Source organism: Peromyscus californicus, unplaced genomic scaffold (genome assembly GCF_007827085.1).
Source record: "Peromyscus californicus insignis strain IS unplaced genomic scaffold, ASM782708v3 Scaffold_9__1_contigs__length_137607984, whole genome shotgun sequence".
Lineage (NCBI taxonomy): Eukaryota > Metazoa > Chordata > Mammalia > Rodentia > Cricetidae > Peromyscus > Peromyscus californicus.
Window position 1 is genome coordinate 95004710 of NW_026294617.1, and position 21849 is coordinate 95026558.

General features: G+C 39.5%; 1 protein-coding gene across 3 annotated transcripts in view; it reads right to left on the reverse strand.

Moving 5' to 3' along the window:
• Snx7 (sorting nexin 7) overlaps nucleotides 1-21849 on the reverse strand; it is a 113993-nt gene that overhangs the window by 46168 nt on the left and 45976 nt on the right. For all 3 annotated transcript variants that reach the window (XM_052730654.1, XM_052730655.1, XM_052730656.1), the window contains exon 8: nucleotides 6210-6362. In XM_052730654.1, the coding sequence (XP_052586614.1) occupies nucleotides 6210-6362 (153 nt within the window). The remainder of the gene's footprint in view (nucleotides 1-6209; nucleotides 6363-21849) is intronic.

The window sequence follows — 21849 nt, forward strand, 5'->3', positions numbered from 1 at the left end:
GATTCTTCATATGATCCACAGTCACACTTTAGAACTTCCCACTCTCTTAAGTCACAGTCTCTTTCAAGGTCTTTGACTTTGAAAGTGTAACTAACTTTTCTATAATTTTTCAAGCCACTTTACTAAATTCTAGGGAACATGAAAATGGCTAGTTTCCTTCCTCTGGTTTCTCCTTCTGGATTTGGAAAGCACTTTATCCCTAGGTTAATGGCAGATAACAGTCCTCCTTTGCTAGTCAGAATTAAATTCCGTGAGACTGCTTTCCTTGCTCCTTTCACTAAAGTAATTTTTCTGATTTTTTCCCCAGCTTCCAAAAGGATGAAATTTGACAGGTATCTAGATCAGATTCTTTCCTAGGTAGCAATTTTATAATTATAATCAACATATTTTTACCTTGTATATTCAGAATTCTTGAGAGCTATCCTAACTTGGACCAGGGTGTTTTTCAGCATTTTTCCCCATATCAGAAAAATGTGTCCAGTCTGTAGTGTAATGCCGATGTTAAAGCAACCCTTTGGCATTTCCCATTTTCCCAATGTAAGAAGGGATGCCTTCCAGAAATGAAAATGGAAAAGAAAACTACGCTTGAAGAGCATTCAGGACCCTTGGATCCCATCTGTCCATTATTTAATTTGTAGGCCCGCTATGAAACCTAATTAAAATTTTTTTTTTGTGTGTGTGTAAGTTTTACATGACTCATAAAAAACTAGGTTTGGATATTAGAAAAACTTCAGCAGCAGTACTTATTTGGAGATAGACGTGCCCTTGTCAAAACATTTTTTTTTTCTGTTTTCATTTACCTCACAGAAAACACATTTTATCATAAATGCTTTCCTACTTCCTAGATGTCCATGTGGACCCAAACATTTGTGGTGCCCACTGAGAGCAGATTCCTTCTCCAGGTCTGTCCATTACAGTTCAACTGAATAGAACAAATTTAAGTAAACACCCATTAAAAATATTAGCACACGCTGTAGTGGTGCCTGCCTGTGATTCTATCACTTGAGGTTGAGGCAGGAGGATTGCCATAATTCTGAGGACAACTTAGGCTACACAGTCAGTTCTGAGCCATCCTGGACTATATAGCAAGATGCTGTCTTAAAAAACCAACTGTAAAGTTGTATCAGTCAAGTGAATACGCCTGTTATTCTTCCAACCCAAACTTTAAGTGTATGAGCAAGATTTGAGCTTAAAATTGGCTCTACCACAGTGCTTACCACATGGCTTTGATAACAGAATCTTTTTTGTTATTGATTTTCAAGTCAGTATACAAAGGACTGGGATGGTTTCATTGTAACATTTTTGTACACATGTGCCATTGTACTTTGTTCTGTTCTGTCCCCTCTCCACAGCTGTTCACCAAATGTCCCCTGCCCTGCTCTGTCTTGTTCCCTTTCTTCACTCAGATGATCCCCTACTTCAGATTCAAAGGTGCTGGCCACCATACCGGGCAATAATGGGGTCTTAAGTAAATCATTTGATATGAGGAAAATGACATTCTAAAATAAGATATGATAATCTAGTGATTATAAATGTAGGCTACTCATAACTGATAATAGTAGAGTCATTTCTTTTTTATTTATTTTAAAGTTAGTATATAAAATAATGAGTTTCCTTATATAAAATTTTCTTTGTCAATTTTCATTTCCATTGTCCTTACTTCTAATTGTCACATACCCTACTGTTCTGTCTCTGGTTTCCTGCCTGCATTTGAAATGCAGTAACCAGTGCTCTGGTTATTTAAAATTCATACTACCCAAATTTAAACAGCTAATGTTCATAATTATCTTAAGAGTTTATTATTATTATTAAACAAGTGCTTAAATATTTCTGTCCCAGCCTTGCAAATAGTTTGGACTGCAGTTGTATGATGTCAGGTCCAAAGGGTATATATACCCTTTCTTCCCAAAAGGGCAGGTCCACTGATTTGGTCCAGTATGGAGTCTAGGCTCAATTTAAGCTGGACTATAGAAGGATTTCTGGCTGTTAGATAAAAGATAGCATTCCTCAGGAAATTGTGAAACAGGTTCCCTTGCCCCTAGCAAAATGGACACATGGCTCTCAAGTGACATATATTATCTGTGGCACATATCAGCATATCCAAGTCCATGCTAGCCTCTAGGCTCTCTCAGTCCTTATTCACAAGTACCTGTTCTTTGACTGTTTCCTCACATCCATGTGCCAGCATAGCAAGCTTAATAGTATTATTTATGACAGAAAAAAAGATAACCAAATTTTAAGCATAAAGAATTATCTAATCCCATGATGATTTATAAATACGCTACATGAAAATTATGACTATATTGAAAATTAATGAAAAACAACTGAAAAATATGAAAAAACAAATATATTCATTTTAATTATTAAGGCCTAAAATAAATAATGTATTTCCTGTGGGCACTTTAAGAAAGGGCCATATAAACATTTTTAATTAGTATGATAATCTTATGCTAGCAATATTTTTCTATAATTATATTCAAATCTACTTTTCTGCAGGAAATAGGGTTATGAACCTTTATTTCTTCTTTACAGTAGGATAACTATTTAATTTGTATGTGTTTGTTTTCAGTAAGTATGCATTTTTCTTTTTCCTTTTAACTAGAACAATAGGCTATAAAACAATGATTTTTATATACCAACTAGTAATACTAAAACAAACTTTGCTAAGGAATAAAGTGTATTTGTTCATTATCACTTAATTATCACCTGTTTAACTTGACAAAAACCACCATTAAATGTTTCCATTGCTGGGAGCTTGGGAGGGATGGTGTAGAGGTGGGGTTAAAGAGAAAGCCAAGGGAGATGTTTCCTGTGACACTTAGAGCAGGGCTGACCATTGCAGTCCTCAGCTGTGGGAAGCCTGGACGCTATGAAGAGTGCCATGAGCTACAGCTGTTCTGGAACTCAGATCCCTTCACTAACTCCGCTCCTCCGCACAACTTCAGGCACCTCTGGTGAATTCCCTATTCTTTTCATTACTGTCAGGCTGCCCTTGATGTATTAGAGACAAGAAAGGAAAGGCATTCTGATGACAAAAGGGACTTCAACAGAACGGTGAAGGAAATCAGGGCTGCTTGTAGACGCCTTAGTAACAAACAGTGATGTCCCTAGACTACTTTCCCACTCGAAAGGTCATTGCTCTGTTTTCTAGTTCCGGCCAAACCCGGAGCCATTCCAAAGCTACCTTGAAACTAACTGCACTGCCACAAAGTCCCCAAAGCTCATGTGTAGGAGGAGACAGGAAGGCTAAGTAGATTCACTGATACTAAACTAAAGCTTTCCAAAGAATGCACTCTTCTAATCCATTGTTTCTCTCGAGGATCAAAGGCTTCTGAAACGTGCTCCACCTCTATAATAAGCATTGAGGGCAACCAAACACAAGGTCTCTTTTTAACTAGAGGGGAACAGTGAAAACCATCCACTCTCTTTATTCCCACATGCCATATTGTACTGTTTCAACATCCCTGTCACATTACCACACTAGCGAGATTTCCTGTGGATGCTGCTGCACAATCATGTCCTGTTTCACATTGCTTCAGTCAAGGACAGAGTGCCCACCTGGATGGCATTCCCATAATACTCCACCTCCTAGTGGTGCCCCTGTCATCTTAGTTTGTGTTTACACACTTCAGTGTTCTCAGAGCAGTGAGATTGCCTGCAGACACATTGTGCAGAACAGAGCCCTGAAGCAAACAGATGCATGCCTATACTAGCCAAGCGGGGTGTGGCTTCATGTAGAAAATAATGGAATATCATTTTATGTATCCACTATTGGGTCAGAGTCAAATGTCTCTCACAAATTCATGAATGCAGGTGTGATATTTCAGAATGGCAATCACTACAGTCCGACTCAGACCCACTCCACATATGTATAATCTCATTTCCCTCTGTCGATTTGATATTTAAATTTGAAGTCATACAAGTGGAGATCATCTCCCTTCACATAAGTAAATCCAAAGGCAGATGTGTGAACTCCATTTTATCTTCTTCAATAGGAACAGACCCTTTGGGGATTTATCTATGTGAATGCTGAAGAAAAAGGAGGTATTTCTGTGAGAATGGGATTAAATTAAATGGGATGAAAAGATCATGAAATCCTTCATTTCTCCATATATCTGAGACAGTCTGAAGTTAACAGATAATAACACACAGCTGATCTTTAGGCCTTCACAGCTTTTCTACTAATTAAGACTTCTTGATTATTTAAGGACGCCAACTTCCTTATCCCACATTGGTAGACTGATGTGCCAGATATGTTAAACGTTGCCACTGAGGAAATGACAACAAATATCCTGAGCAGGGTCTTTTTAAGTTATCCTAACAAAACCCAGTAATTCTCCCAAATAATGCTACACAGTGAGACCCTGTCTCAAAATGGAAGCAAACAAACAAAAGAAAACCCAAACTTGGAAAATTCAGCAGACTTTACCTTTAAAAAGTTAGTTGTATTTGTCATATTTAATATCTTAATATTTATGCTTCACAATAGTAATCATTTTTATTACATATTGTCACTTTCAAGGCATTTTCTTTTTTTTAAAAAAAAAGATTTATTTCTATTTTTAATTATATGCCTGTGTGTGTGTGTGTGTGTGTGTGTGTGTGTGTGTGTGTGTGTGTGTGTGCGCGCGTGCATGCGCACATGTACTCATGCAGCCAGAAGAGGGGCACTGGATGTCCTGGAGGTGGAGCCACAGGCAGTTGTGAGTGGCCTGACATGGGAACTGGGGGCTGAACTCATGTTCTCTGCCAGAAAAGGACATGCTCCTAACTGCTGAGCACTTGTCCAACTCCACAAGGCATGCTCAGATGCACTATCTCAGCAGATTGTCACTGAGTCCTTAACGTAAATATGCCCAGGTTAGAACACTAAGGAGAAGTCATGAACACTACGACTTAAACAGTTGTGATGCTGACGCCTTATGTGGATAAAAAAATTTATTAAGGAGAAATACTTTATATCATTCAAACCTGAGGTTTACAGACATTTTCAGATATTTGAATTGCTTAAAGGGTATGCATGCCAGATCGATGATAAGGAGAGAGATGATGTATATCATTAGATTAAAACCACAATGGCCTCCTTAGAAGGAATGAGGAGACTAAATTTATAACATACTCATCTTTAACTCAACATTACCTTTACTTCCACCAACAGAGACAAATGATTTGAATATGTCTTTCACTTCTACATTTTTGTTCACGGGTTTTGGAACCTGTACCTTGATTTCTCACATCTTCATGTGGAGGTGTCTTGTTCAACTTTCAGATCTCAGCTTCAACCTATGCTCTGGGGATCATCCCATCCTTATATTAGAGATCTCCCTTCAATGACTTTCTGTACTAAAACATGCATTGCAACTTTTAGGATCCCTTGTTTTAACTGTTTCCTATATTAACTCTAACTCCATGAGAAAAGGACTGTGCTATGCTCGCTCTTGGGGTTCCTGGATAATGTTTGGTTGACAGTAAGTGCTCATTTAATTCTCATTTTATGAAAATGTCCATATTAGTTCATCTTTCAAAACAGATAACTTTTAAATTTAAAGTACTTTAAAAATGATAATTATTGCAGGTATATAGCATAAATTTCTTAACCTACCACTTTCATACACTTGTTATTTTTGTTAGAGGTAATGGTAGAGACCTAAATTTTAAATAGTCTTCCAGGAAAGTATGTTTAGACCATGTGGGGGTGGAAAAGTGATAACATTATGAAATTCATTTGAGAATGTAACTTCTCTGAGGAATAGTTAGTTGCAAAATTAAAAAGGATTATTCAAAAAGAAAAATGCTAACTAAGCACCACCACACCTTCCCCCAAATACCTGTCACTCTGGCATAGATAGATGCATAGATCAGTTGCTTTTCCCATGTTGCTTTTTTAGCTGTGGGATAGCACAAACAAAGGCGTCAGGGGCAGCCTGGACTGATTTTGTACTCCTAACATCTGCCCCTTTTCTTCCTTTGTAAGTTTTTTTATGAGACAGATATAGAAAGGGGGAAACTAAGCAAAGGATCAGGAACATTCCACCCTCTTGAGGAATGCAAATCCTTCCAGAATAATCAATGGGGTGTGTGTGGGGGGACAAGCCAGCAGGAAGTTACCAAGGAGGCTTTGGATTGTGACGGTGACTCTTCCCTTGATTCTTTCAATGGGGCAGGTAGACAGTCAAGAGTGCCCCATTTCACCAGGAAGCATGGCTTACCTGTTCGTAGTAGCGGATGTTCTCCTCGGCTGTGTCTGTAAACGCTGACTTGAGATCATTTCGCATGTTCTGCTTCCACCTTTCCCAGTCTGCTTTCAGGGCATTGTTAGCACATTCCACTTTGTCTTCAAGTTTTCCAATGTCTTCTGTAAGCTGAAGCATGCCACAGAGAAAGGTGAGTTGATGTGTGTGGTCTCACCCCATGGAGAATTCACTGAGTCCATGTAGACTGACCATTATATTAAGAAAGTAAAAAAAAAAAAAAAAAAAAACCCAAAAAACCCAGCTGCTGTTTGGGGTGGGGAAGTCATCAGAAATGACCATGCATAGTAGTTAAAATTGGAAAGTGCACTGCATTCAGTAGACACTGTTGAATAGTTCTAAGGTCTGCTGCATGAGCAGTTTGGATAAGATCTCAAACCCTGTGCTTCAATTTCACTCTTTACAAAACAAAGAAAACTGAATAGCACACTTCTGGAAAAGAATTATACTCATACTCTCATGATCCCTATCATTAATGGTGATAATACTTTCATTTATGTTAAAAGATACGGGGCTTCTTCCTTCACTTTACCTTTTCAGTTCTGGCTTGAATTTTTTAATTATTTTTAACCAGACGCTAAATTAACTACATGCATAGCCACAGAGATTATGTTTCCAAATATGCAGACTTCAGGGATTAACTTACACAGTTTTACTTAGGTAACTGGATGTCTTAGTTTGGGGTTACTGTTTCTGTAATGAAACACTGTAAACAAAAAGCATGTTGGGGGAGGAAAGGTTTTATTTGGCTTACAATGCCACACTGTAGTTCATCACTGAAGGAAGTCAGGACAGGGACTCAAGCAGCGTAGGAACCTGGAGGCAGGAGCTGGTGCAGAGGCCATGGAGGGGTGCTGCTTACTGGTTTGCTCACTATAGCTTACTCAGCCTGCTTTCTTTTAGAAACTAGGTCCACCAGCCCAGAGTTGGCACCACCCATAATGGGTTGGGCCCTCCCCCATCAATCGTTAATATTCTACAACTGGAGCTTATGAATAAACTTTCCCAATTGAGGTCCCCTCCTTTCAGTTAACTCTAGCATGTGTCAAGTTGACATAAAAATATCTAGCACACTGGACACACAAGCAAGTTTACAATCTCAAGATGTCTGACCTCCAGTCCATCCTCTATTAAACAGGCTTACTACGATCTTTACATTTTTCTTCCTTGTCCCTACCAAACTTGGAGCATGATGACATTGATTTAGTCTTTAGATTAAGCACATTGAGACATATTTCACATATGTATGGTTTGTTAATAAACTCAGAATAATTTATTAAGTGTCCTGTCTGTGCCAGGCATGCCTCTGGGACTAGAAGACTCAGCAGTGAAGATATTAGACAAAACTTTTCGCTTTTCCTAGAGTTTATTTTCTCCTGGGGAGAGACAAACTATAAGCAAAATAAATAAAATATGAAGCATCAGCTAGTATAAAAGCTAAAGCGGAAAATGAAAACTAACACTGGAGAGAAAATGGTAGGCTACTGAAATTTTAGATAAAATGGCCAAAGGAAACCTAAGTAAGAAAATACCACTAAAATTGAGATCTGATATTTGAGAGTGAGACATGGGGTCCTCTCGGTCAAAGCTGTCTTATCAGAGGGCATGGGTAAGACGTGGACCTGGAGATGGACACGTGGCTGGCAGATTCAACAAGAGGCTGGAGCGACTGAACAAAGTAGAGGAAGTCCTTGTCCTTTGAGAGGAGGTAAAAGCAGCAGCAGAAAGAAGATACAGTCCATGGAAAGGCTCGGGAGTTTGCAGAACCACAGCAAAGTCAGGAGAAATGAACAGAAATGATATCTCTCTCATGTTAATGACACCACCTCTTTCATGTTTTAAAAGGGACACTATACTCAGGCCTCATTTGTGGTTGGTTGGATTTATAAAGGGACATCATTTAAGAAGCATTTCTTATTTCAAAGAAATTACAATGTGGAAATGTCTTAAAGTCAATAAAATATATTTTTACTGATGCTTGAATTAACTTTTTCCCTTAATATCAAATTTTACCTCTATGTTTGTAATTTTATACTTTATGTTCCCACGAATAGATTTTATATACATGAACTACTACTACTACTACTGCTACTACACACACATACACACACACACACACACACACACACACACACACACACACACACACTCACCTGTGTGGGGCACATATATAATCCTATATTCCCAATGGCAGATTTACTTTAGTGGTAAGGTTCATGGTGTATTGTTTCCATGTTTGTTTTGTTAGGCAGAACTATCTCAATGATGTCACTAGTGACTTTACGAGCCTCTATTTCTTTTTAGGTCATTATTTAGTTAAATGTAGGGAATATGTCTAGCAGCGTGTTAACCGAATGGCTACTAATCATAGGGGTACTAAGAGCTAACCCTGAGGCAAAGCTGTTAAAAGATCAAACTCAAGCAGGATAGATACCTGCTAAAAAGGGCTTTGAGGCTGTTAGTCTTACTCCTCTGAGCTGCTGGCTAGTCTTCCCAGCTGCAGAGCCATACAGATATTAAACAAATATATAGGGTCCAAGGTCCACCCACCAAATGTGATAATACCCTCCTCTGCTTAGCTTTCTAGTCTACAGTACAACACATGGGCATGAGATGGCTGGCATGGAGACTCTCCAGAAACCAGCTTCAGGAAACACAGTATTTTACTCTTACACTTCATCTTCCTGCCCTTTCTGTGACAGTTAAGTGCTACCATTGCTATAAGCAATTTACAGCAAAATTGTCTTCTGTCACTCTGTAAGGGAGCTGTGTTAAAGCCCTTCAAACAAGGTCAGATTGATGACGGTCCAGCTCTGTCCAGGGGCTGCTATAGTCCCTGCTTGGACCTCAGGGACCAAGTCAGTAATCTATCAGTGCAGCATTAGGACTAGCTGTTGAGAGTGGGTTCAACTTCAGGTTGAGTATCTGATAATGTAAGGCTATTTGTTCAAGTCCTGGCTCCTCCAACCATAAAACAAACATAAAAATAATAGCACTCATTTCATAGGATTTATTGAAATACATGAAATGCAAAACACTGAATTACATAGTGTCTGACAATTTGCCTAATAAATGGTTGGCCTTGATCATCATGACCAAGAACATCACACCATTAGCATTAGCTGTTACAACAGACACAGACATCCTTTCCTCCTCTGGTACTTTGGTCTCCGGCGATGTGTCATTCTTCTGTCAAAATCTGGGCCTTACTTGGATCACTAGTGCTGTTTCTAACTTTGTCTTTCCCAGTGTGAAGGATGACACCTATGCCTCAAATAACTATGACCAATTCTCGATGGTTTTGTTGCTGCTTTTTGTTGTTGTTGATGAGTTCATTATTTCAGTTGGAAAAAGAAAAAACGAGAAAATTTCTGAACAGTGAATCATTTTCTGGGCATGTTAATTCAAAGAAACAAAAGAAGCACAAGACACCCAATGAAAAGAATGGTCTGCATTATATCATTTAATGTTCCATGAAAGCATAACTTAACTAGATGCTCTTCTCCTAAGTTACTCAGGAGACTTCAATTTTCTTACTTCTTTTCTGAGACTGCGCTCAACTCAGTAAAAAGCAGAGGCTTACATTGAACCTAGTCAGCCTTCACTGCCTTCCTGCATGCTCACACCTGGTATATAAGGTTCCGAGGCTCTAACCCAGGCCTTTGTGCATTCTAGGCAAGTACCCCACCAACCTAGCTACAATCCCAACCCCTTATTGCTAGCTTTGTTACAATGGTCAGGTATTTTTGAGTCTGCCATCTGTCTGGGCTCTGACAGAACATAGACATTCAATAAAAATTAACAAATGCGTGAAAATAAGATGTGTTAGAAACCTGCCAGGCCAAGACAGCGCCTCCACTGTTCCAGTGTATTGGGCACTAACAAATGGCTGGCTCTGTTAACTGTAACCATTTGGAATTCAATTCATATTCGGGATTGTAAAATAGTGTGTAAAAGGACTGGGTGGAGAGGACTGAACATTTTCCTAATTTTTCTTTTCACAAACACTTGCAGCAATTGGGCCTCTGTCAGGTGAAACTTGAAAAAGCAAGCAATTACCAGAAAAATGTTCTAAGACCCAAAAAAAATTTACTAATAAAACACTGGAAGGTAATGGGAAAAGGTTTCTATTTAATAGTAAAACTAATGGGTAGCTTCTAGCTTTAGTTTTATTCAGCTAGAAATTAGCCATACATTTAAAAGAAGCTCATTAATACTAGAAGATGAACCAAGATCACCTTCAGATAGTACATACCTATAGCAATAGTAACAATGGCAATAATGGATACTTAATACATTTCTGCCAGTTGCTATTGGTTTAAATTATATGCATTGCATATATTACCACATTTGATCTACATAAACATACTGTAAATTAGGTTTTCTTTTCTTTCTATTAGAAGATGGGAACCTGGGAGAAAGGACTAACAAAGACTACAGTGACTCATGACGTAACAGGATTTCAAATTGAAATCTGCCATGCATGTGTTCTCTCTGTGCCCACTGAGTGTGACCACCCACGTACTGGCCTAGCTTGCCCAGGACTTTGAAGGGTGAACTCATTCAGCTCTTTTTATCAAGGAGATTGGCATCTATAAAGACACAAATATGCAAAATAAAGCAAAAGCCGAAATCTTTGAGTAAAAGGAAGACCACAATGTATCTATCATTTAGGAGGAAGTGTCTTAAGGAATATACAGATGCAGGGTAAAAGATTAATTCTGGTTGTGGGGCAGGAGATATTTTGACTATTTATTCACTAGGCCTTACACCTAGGTGAGGTTACAGCATGAATGAGCACCCACATTATGCTACAGAGAGACAAAGAAGGGAGAGGTGATATTTGAAGTAGGTGAGAAGAAAGGTAAGAAATGCGGTGGGAACGTGGTCTACAGACTGGAAGGTAGAAGTGTCTGGGTATGAAATGGATTCTATGGGGGTCAACAGTGGACCCTTTGTCGAGAACATGGATGGCTGTTTTGAGTAGATGAGACAGAGTGAGGCGGGGGCGGGGGTGCTAAAAGAGACAGGAAAAAGGAGAGAAGACAGGAAAACAGTGGAGAGGAATGAGAGCACAGGACATTATCAAGAAAAACAACAAGGAAGATCTGGCTTGCACTCACTCACTCACCCTCCAGTATTCACTCGGCACCCATCTAGTCTCTGTCAGGTACTAAAAGATGGGGGGTAGAAGGAGTAGTCCTCACGAACTCCTGCTGATGGGAGAAATACAGAGCAACTGGTTAAAGAGCACGTGAGGAACACTTCATGGGAAGTGGATGGCAAGTAAAGATTCCCAGAAGCACGCTGCTTATTTTGGAGTTTTGGAAGACCTGCAGGTGGCTCTCTGTTGTTGGGATCTAGAATAGGAGCAGGAGAGAGAGGTGGATGGGCAGGTGGGTGGCTGTGAAATCTTAAGATTGCTGAGGGTGTTTGGGTTTTAAGGGAAGAGTTTCTTAAATAGCTCCCCAAACAGATTCTCGTGATACCAGGGAAGGTGGAGACTGAATGCTGGAAGGCAGAGGTAGGGGAGTTTAGATACAGGCACCAGGAAAAAAGTTCAAGTTGCTTAGAATGTGAAAAGGAAGGGCAGATGGGATGGGGTAGGAAACAAGGCAATGGTAGTATTGCGGTCACTCTCCCAAACTGGCCCTCTCATCTGGGAGTCACAGTATTGTAGAGATATTAAGATCCATTCATTTATAAGAGGATGTTAAATGTCAATGTTGGGAAGGCAGGAGAACTCAAGATCAGAGGCCTCAAGATGACATTTACAGCTTGAAATTTCCAAACTAACTCTGGGTACTAATTTTGGTAGTTTTGTCAAGCTGGCGAGTGATAGGCTGTTTGAACTGGCATCTTGATTGTACGTAAGCGGAGCTAAATATTTAAGTGGTAAAATAACAGAGCCACGGGAAAGGGGTAAAACTATATGGGAACCACTGAGAGAAGGGCTCTGCATGGCGGAGCAGCAGACACACAGCTTCACTCTGAAGACATGCCTGTCCCTTATAGAACAGCTGTCATTTAGATCTGAACCCTCCCCCAAAGACCCGTGAGTTAAGGCTGCCACCGGTTCCAGTGATACTAGGATGTGGTGGAAGCTTGTGGTAGGAGACTAATGAGAAGTTAGGTCAATGGGCACATGCTCTTGAAGCAGACGTGGGGACAGTTAAGTCAATGGGTACATGCTCTTGAAGCAGACGTGGGGACAGTTAAGTCAATGGGCACATGCTCTTGAAGCAGATGTGGGGACAGTTAAGTCAATGGGCACATGCTCTTGAAGCAGACGTGGGGACCTCTGTCCCACACTTTCTCCCCTTCCTTCTCCATTGTCATAAACTGAGCAGCCCTCCCCAGGCCATGATGTTCTGTCTCACCACAGTCCGAAGGCAAACAGGCCACATGACTACGGATAGAAGTTTCTGGAAGACTGCTGGAAAGCGGGCCAGCACACACCGTTTTTCCCTTATATTTTCACTCTAGAAACCAAGATGAAAGCTTCCCTTTGCCCTTTCAGTTCAGTTATTTTCTTCTGTGGACATCCTGGCTTAAGCGGAGGCACTCATGTGAAACGTTGAAACCAGAGCTCTCAGGGCTGGAGAGGTGGGTCAGTGGATAGGAGCGCTTGCTGCAAGAGCTCAAGGCTGCAGTTCAGATCCCAGAACACACATTAAAAAGTAGGGTGTGGCCATAAAGTGTGGCTTATGCTGTAGGGGGCAGAGACTGCAAGGGTGCTGGGCTTGCTGTTTCAAAGAGAGACCCTACAGAGAGTAATAGAGGAAGAGCAAGGCATCCTAAGTTACCAAGCACATGCACCTGCATACATGAACACATACACTGTGCACACACACTAATAAATTACATAGTCGGATAAACAAATGAGTGAAGCCAGAGAACATCTGAGAAATGTTAAGCTTGCATTAGATACTGGTGTGCCTAAGGTTTATTGGGGGGATGCATTCCAGATACTTAACATGACAGAAATTAAGCTGTTTTGATAAAATAAAGACTTCGAACTATATACCACATTAAAACATGTGTCAGAAGAAAATGTGTTTGCTGAGCTATATACTTAATAAATAATTTATATACTCCAGCATGATAATTCTAGAGGAGTTAATTGCCATGACTGCCAACAGTATCTGTCAAAATATTTGTTATAGAAATATGAGTAGATGAGCCAGTGAGATGGCTCCTCTGGAAAGCACTTGCTGCTGAGCCCAATGACCTAAGCTCACTGCTTATGAACCACATGGTAGAAAGAGGAAACTATTCCATTAAGTTGTCCTTTGAACCACACATGTAGACATGAGCATGGTAAGATGTGTGCGTGCATGCACACACACAGAAAAATAGATAGATAGACAGATAGAATGACAGAAGATAGACAGATAGATAAGGATGTGGTAGAAAGAGAGAACCTATTTCCTCAAGTTGTCCTTTTACTACACATGTATATATGTGTATGGTGGCATGCTCATGCACATATTTGCACATGCACATACTCACATGCATGTGCATACACACACACACACACACACACACACACACACAGGGAGGGGGAGAGAGACGGAGGGAGAGAGAGGTGGGCTTCCCTACAGTTTACTTCCATGGGATTGCTAGAAAGATAGCAAATATTTGGCCAACTTTCTTCAATATTTGTGCTAAAGCTTCAATCATTGCTAAAAACATAATAAGACTCATTTCCACTCTTGGGACTCTTTTCCTCCTAGTGGGTTTCCTTGTTCAGCCTGGATATGAGGGCTTTTGGATTGTCTTGTTGTATCTTGTTTTGTTGTGTTTGGTTGTTATCTCTTGGAGGCCTGCTCTTTTCTGAAGGGAAATGGAAGGGGAGTGGATCTGGGGGAGAAGGGAGGTAGAGAGGAGTGGGAAGTGAGGAGGGAGGGAAAACTGTAGTTGAGATGTAATGTAGGGGAGATTATACTTGCTTCTCAAAGAGAGAACTGCTGTTGTTGACTATTGATCCATTAATCATCGATCCTCTAAAGCACTGATTCCTGATATTATAATGTCCAACATTACAAGTAAACATACCTTATCCTCACCTCATCACTGCCTTTACAGACAAGGATGTCTAACAAGGATGGCAAAAGCCCCCGAGGCTTCAAGTCTACACAAAGAACGACAAGTAACAAAGGGATGTTGGAAATGGGAGACAGTCTATGCTTAGCCAAAAGCAAATGGCCAGCCCTGAAAACATACATATAAGTAACAGAGTAGGTTGTGCTTAGGGATATATCTATACATATACTGCAAAGAGAGAGAGAGAAAAAGAGGCCATGAGTTTGTAAGATAGCAAGGAGAGGTATATGGGAAGATTTGAAGGGAGGAAAAGGAAGGGGGAAATGATATAATTGTCTACAATCTCAAAAAAAATAAAAAATATATAACATATATGAAAAATATTATAGTGTATTTTGAATGATAATGGCCCCAATAAAATCATATATTTAAATACTTGGTCCCTAGTTGGTAGAACTGATTGGGAAGGATTAGGGAGGTTTGGTCTTGTTGAAGAAAGTATGTTACTGGGGCTGGGCCTTGAGGTTGCAAAGACTGCACCATTCTCTCTCTGCCTCTCTGTCTCTCTTTGTCTCTGTCTCTGTCAGCTCTCTCTTTCTCTTCCTGGAACTTGTTGCATCAAGACATGAGCTCTCAGTTATTGTTCCCAATGCCGTGTCTGCTGGCCTGCTACCAGGCTCATTCATGAGGATCGAGGACTTGAACCCTCCAAAACCATAAGCTCCAAATAAACTCGTTTATAAGTTGTTTTGGTCATGGTGTCTTATCATAGCAATAGAAAAGTAACTAAGACATAGAGTAAATATCATTATGAATGAAAGGGGTTTGAAAGCATTTACTTTAGAATCAAGAACAACACAAGAGTTTACTGTTGACAATAACATCACCATGCTTTTTTGCCAGATTGGTACAAATGAAAAGGTAAATGCAAGGTATCATTATTGAATAAATTAGATAGAATAACTGATATGTATTAGTGGTAGAAATTTCCACACAGAAAAAAATCACAGTCAACAAATTGCTAAAATTTAAAACTACTTAGAAGACAGATGAATAAAGATAAATAAGCAAAAGTATGCTACACGTGTTTACTTTTTACCAAAATAATGCTAGGAAATACAGTGTTTTAAAGTAAAAATTTATGGTAATTACAAAACTATAAAGTACTAAAAGTACAGCTGATTAAATAAAATATCTTTGAGAAAAAAACAAATTTAAATAATATAGAATGATAGAAAAGGAGATATAAATAAAGAATGTAATCAATGACTCAATTTTAAACCTTAGAAGTTCTTCAATTCTGCTTAATTAAGTCCTCACACGATCCCTTGCAGAACAGCTTTGATTTCAGGATGGTGTTATTGTTTTTCCCATCTTTGTTCAGTGTTTGTTTCTTTAATGTAGGAGGCATGATTGAAAAACAAACAAACAAACAAACAAACAAAGGACTCTCCATGGTATGAGCATGGTTCAGGAATCACTCCTAATAACACCACTGAAGAAGACAACTGCTTCATTCCAGCCAAACTTTGAGCAGAGAAATGACATGAATGAGCACAGCCAATTATATTAACAGAGACCAATAAGAGGGTTAGTGCCCTCCCACAGCCAAACATCAGCTAATCAGAATCACCCTAATTTGCATGCCAGGAATTGAACCATAGAAACTCAGACAAAAAGGAGGGCGGCTTCCAAATACAAAGCACCACGCCCCACTGTATTATCTCAGGAGGTTCTTCTGTTTTAACCCTGCCCACTGCCTTGCAGTTTACTCAGTAAATCTTTTTCTATTATGATGGGTCTTGGATGAACCATTTTACATCCTGTCTATGCCCTGCAACACTTAACATTCAATCAAACCATCTATTGTACCTTCCTATCTGAACATGAGCTCTGCCATGAGACCACATGTCTTTCTACCACTATGTTCAGTGCTATGTGGTCATAGACTTAGGGCACAGCCCACTGCCTTAGTTTCCCTATATTCCCAAAGGAATTAGAACAGAATTTGGTCAAGGAAAATGGACTTATTTACAGTTTGGGGGAAAATGTGAGTACAAGAAGCCAGAGTACAAGAAGCCAGCTTCTCTCACCATGCTTGTGACAGTCTTACAATTCATGGACAAGCACTGCACAAAACCTCCAGGCTATGTAAACTTCCGGAGGAGACAGCTTGTCCTCTGCTCGGCTGAGGACTGCTTGGTCTCAGTTTGCTTTCCCGGTCTCCAAGTGCAGTACACAGGGTCTGTTACATAGTTACTCCACCGCAGTATACAGGGTCTGTTACATAGTTACTCCACCGCAGCACACAGGGTCTGTTACATAGTTACTCCACCGCCTCCCTTCTGTCACGTGAGAGTTTAAGGAATCTGAAGACTGAATGAATAATCTTAGGAAGAGTGAAATGTTTGATGTGTGTTTCCATTATCTCTCTAAGGATTTTTTTTTTTCTAATACTGGAAATTACCCTAAAAACTTAAAATGTGAATGACCCTATCCATAAAGGCACAGATCACCAAAATTATAAGGAAAATAATATAATTCAAGAATTATTATGCTTAATGATAATATCTCTGTTTTCTTTTTTAAATGACTTCTCCATTATTTCCTTTTATGGAAAAGTAAAAGCGCAGCCATTCAATTTATTCAAATGTTAAAACTTTCTCTTCACAATAAGACAAGCTGAGGAAATTATCATTTGGAAAAGTTCTTGAAAATAACATACCTAAATAAAAAGATTTAGATTGCCACTCTATCAGAAGACAATAGAAAACTCAAAAATTAAATTCCGATCTGACAGCTACCTCTCCTTAACAAGCACTAATTAAATTGCAGGGGAGAGAGAAGAGGGCTCTTAACAATAAAATTGTATTATTTTCTGATTCATAAGAGAGGTAAGATGTGTCTGAAGAAATTAAACGCTTGATTATACAATGCTGCTCAGGCACACACGTGATTGCTAAGTAGTACCTTTCTCAACATACTTCATAATTCACACATTTCTCAAAATGTAGAAACCTCTCTCCTTGAAATCCACTGCAAATTTATTATCCAAATGTAACTCGTTCAGTAGTACACAATGGCTTCTCTAAAATGACAACCTAAGACAGGAAACACCCACAAATGCTGTTGATGAATCATGGTTGAAGCCAGCGCCTCCAACAGCATTAGTATCCTTCAAATAGTAATTATGGCTTCTCGGTACACTGTGGGCGCAGAAAGCCAATTACTTAAATAGCACCATTCTAGGAAACAAAGAGATCCCCTTGAATTTTCTTCACAGGCAAACACAGCAAATAAGCATGGGGAAAAGGAGTACTCTTTCCTTCCTAAGGCTTCCTGTAGGCCATTTTTAAAAGCCTTTAACAGGAATCAGCTTCTGCCTAGACCTCGGGTTCTCTAGCCTCTGACCCACACCTCTCTCTAATCAGAAAGCTCCACATGGAGACAGAGGAAATTGAGGGTGTATATATGGGATATCTTATAGTGCTGTTTGAAGGCATTTCCATTTCCATTTAACTCAGTCAGAATTTTTAGTATCATTACATTCACTGTTTATGAAAGAGACTAAATACACAAACAGAAATATAGGTATAAAAATGTACCTTTAAAATGTACATGTGTTGGAGGGCATGGTAAAAAGTATTTAGGTGATATAAGTGCATGTGTTTATTAGGTTATTAGGTGATATAAGACAGGTCTGGATGTGTTTCCCAAAGGCCCATATATTGAATGCTTAGTCTCCACTATAGAAAAATCAGTAGAATCCTCAAGGGGGGGGAGCTAATAGGAGGTATACATCACTGGAGATGGGGCCGAAAGTGGACTGTGGGATGCCCATCTCTTCCTTGGGCTACCTCCCTGCCACTTGAGGCAAGCAGCATGCTGTGCCACATGTAATGATGTAACGACTCACCAGAGGTCCCAAAATAAAAGAACAAGGCCAACTGACCTCTGATTGAAAGCTCTAAAACTGTGACCCTCCCCTCCCAAACAAACCACTCCTTCTTATACATTAGTTATCTCGGGGATTTTGTCAGAGTTATAGGAAACCAACCTCGCATGTGATCCAAAAGAGGAATCTGGTGATTGCCATGATATTTTATACTTTAATTAAGGAAATTCCCCTGATGTTTCTTTAGACAGTCGCCACCTCTGTTTGAATCACGATCAGAGCTAATGTTCCATGAGAAATGACTTCTCCTCTATGATTAAAAACAGTTGTTTAAGTTATAGCACACTCTAAAATGGAGCTAGCCCATTGGGTACTCCACAGCAGTGGTTTTCAATCTTCTTAATGCTGTGACCCTTTCTCACAATTCCTCATGCGTGGTGACCTCCAACCATAAAATTATTTTCATTGCGACTTCATAACTGTGATTTTAGCTACTGTTACGGATCATACTGTAACTATCTGACATGCAGGATTTCTGACATGTGGCCCCTGTGAAAGGGTTGTTTGCCTCCCAAAGGAGACTCGACCCAGAGGTTGAGAACTGCTGCTCTCCAGGGAGCAATGCTCTACTCTGAACTACCCAATGTGCTAGCAATAGCCACACATGGCTATGGCAATACCGATGGTGAAAGTGAGGAATCTAAGTTTGGTATTTCATTTTAGTTTACTCAAACTTTATGTAAACGGCACCTGTTTCTTGCATACCATACTGGATAGCACAGCTCTCAAAGGTCATGACCAGCTGTATTCAATAGTTTATACGTTCAGGTTTGTAAGATGGGATTCTCTCCCAAGAGTATCCTTAAAGATCATGGCTTTTGTTTGCTTCCTAAAAAGCCTCTGATATTATCGGGTATCTCAATTATCTCAGTCTGCATGACAGTATAATATTTTGAATGAGACATCAGTTTAAACAAAACTCTAGTAAGTAGTCTATATTCAAACACTTAATTATGAGGTCATTCGCAGGAATAGTTAGTTACCTAGCTGTTTACCACTGGCTCCTCAGCAGCCCAGAAATCAAGGAGTTGCATATAAAGCAGATAGCTGAGGAAATAGGAAAAAGTGCTTGCTAGAAAAAAAAAAAATTTTTTTTTTTTAAATCCAGACTTGGTGGTGCACTTTCGTGATGCCATCATTGGGTTAGTATATCCCTGGAGCTCAAAGGCCAGGCAACCCAGCCAAATCAGGGAGCCTTGGCGTTCAGTGAGAGACTCTCTCAAACGATCTAGGTAGACGGCTTCTGAAAAATGAAATCTGAAGTTTATCACTGATCTCCACACACATGCTCATGCACTCACACACACGCACACACACACACTCACACAAAAGAATTGAATATAAAACAAAACTCAGATATATTTCATAGGCAGCATCACAAATCACTAGGGAAAATATTACTAGGCCATAAACTGCTTTGGCAAATCTAGATGGTCATCTGAAAATAGATACAGGTGATTGAGACAGCTAAACACGTACACAGATATTTAATCAAAACCCACAAATTTTAGGCAGATGCAATTCAGAGTAGCTCAAATATTCAATCATCAAAAGTAACCTTAAGTATGGAAATCAATGTGGCAATACCTCAGGAAGATGGGACTCAAACTCCCTCAAGATCCACTCTTGGGCATACACCCCAAGGATCCTTCATCCTACCACAGAAATACTGTTCAGTCATGCTACTGCTGTTCTATTCATAACAGCCAGAAATTAGGAACAAACTAGGTGGGTAAAGAAAGGATAAAGAAAAGGTGGTACATTTATACAATGGGGTATTATTCAATCACTAAAAAGAATGAAATCTGGAGGTAAACTGATGGTACTAAAAAAAAAAATCATTCTGAGAGAGGTAACCCAGACCCAGAAAGACAAATATGATATGTATTTGTTTCTATATGGATATTATCTCTTAAGTCAATAAAAACCAAGCTACAATCCATAGAACTGCAGAGAATAGGTATAGCATATGGGACTAGGGGGCATAGGTAGATCTCCTAGGACAGGGACATAGAATAGACAGAGAATTCCACACTGCCCCCCCACATCTATCAATAAATATTCTATGCACCCCAGTTGGCTTTCCAGTTCACAAAGGTTTCAGTAGAAACAAAAGTTTACTACCCAACGCCTGAAGACTCATAACAAATCAAAATGCACTTACTATAAAAATAACTATCTAGGAAACAAACAAAAGCTTTCAACAACTTTTCCTTCCTTTGAGTTAAGATCTCATCACATGAAGCTCGATCTGGACTTGAACTTACATGCTTCGTGTCCTAGACCCACCAGAGCTGTCCGCAGGCATATACTGCCATCCTCAACTTGACTTCCTTTTTTTTTAAAAAAAAATCAATACTATTAAATAATAAAGTTGGTCATACTTTAAAAGATGCATTTTAGGATATTATTATTTAGTATTTCATACATTTGTACTGTAAACTTAGCAAATGTTTATTATCCAAAGTTCTAGATGTAAAAGTGAATATTTAAAAAATAAACTTTCTTTAGAGGAAACATTATTTCTGGGTGTTTGCAGATAAAGAATGGCTAATGTCTAATTAAGGTTACAAGTTAAGGACGAGTGAATCAAAGCCCTCTGCAGGCTCCTGGCTCCTTGTGTGTTATTGCTCTAAGCATAATCAAATATTTATTGAGTGTCCAAGCAGAGCTGGAAGTGAAAGAGATATGTAAGACAGACCCTCAGGGCACATTTTTTATTAACAAAATGTTTAAATTAAAAAGAAATTGAATCTCTGTTGAGTGTCTGCATAGGCCAGCTGTTTAAACTATTATACTCATGGCAGGAGGATCCCACAAAGAAAATCACAAATCCAAATACCAGACATAGAAGGTTGTTTTAAATACTGGAAAAAAAATAAGGCTAGAATTTTAAACTACTCTTTTTACTTCTCCATCTGTTACTTTTCCTACTGCAGTGAAGACAGGGAAGGGAAGGGTTCTGGAGAAAGGCAGAGCTTGAGACCTTCCATTGGAAAATGAGGGGTAACAAAGGTCTCCAATCTGTGCTGGCCTTCACTCCTTCCTGACTCTCCAAGCATAAACACACAGAGGCCACTGTCAACACTAACAGGTCCTCCCCTCCCTGCCCAGAGTAATAAACAGTTACTGCCATATATAATTTCATTGGCAATATTTTAGAAGTACTTTTTCCCCCCCCTCAAGTATCTGCTGATGAGTATCTGGGCCAAAGCGACAGGAGCCATTCAGGGCTTACGTTTGTATTTGCAAAAGGAATGCCTATGTCTGTGCATTCCCAAAGAAATAACTTAAAAAACAAAAACTTGGTCATGGATATGCTGTAAAAAATGACTGGTCTTGTAGATGATATGGAGTTTAACTTCTAGCTCTTGTTCATTTGTTTTTCAGATGCTCCTTGTTGGATTTAGCATGATTCCTGAAACTGTTCTCTCCTGGGTTAAAAACAGTAAGAGGAGAAAGAGAAGTACAGGAGCTGGAGGAATGACTCAACTATGAACAGCACTTGCTGCTCTTGCAGGGGCTCCAAGTTCAGTTCCCAGCATCCACATGAGCAATCATGTGTAACTCCCGCTCTGGGAATCGAATGCTCTCTTC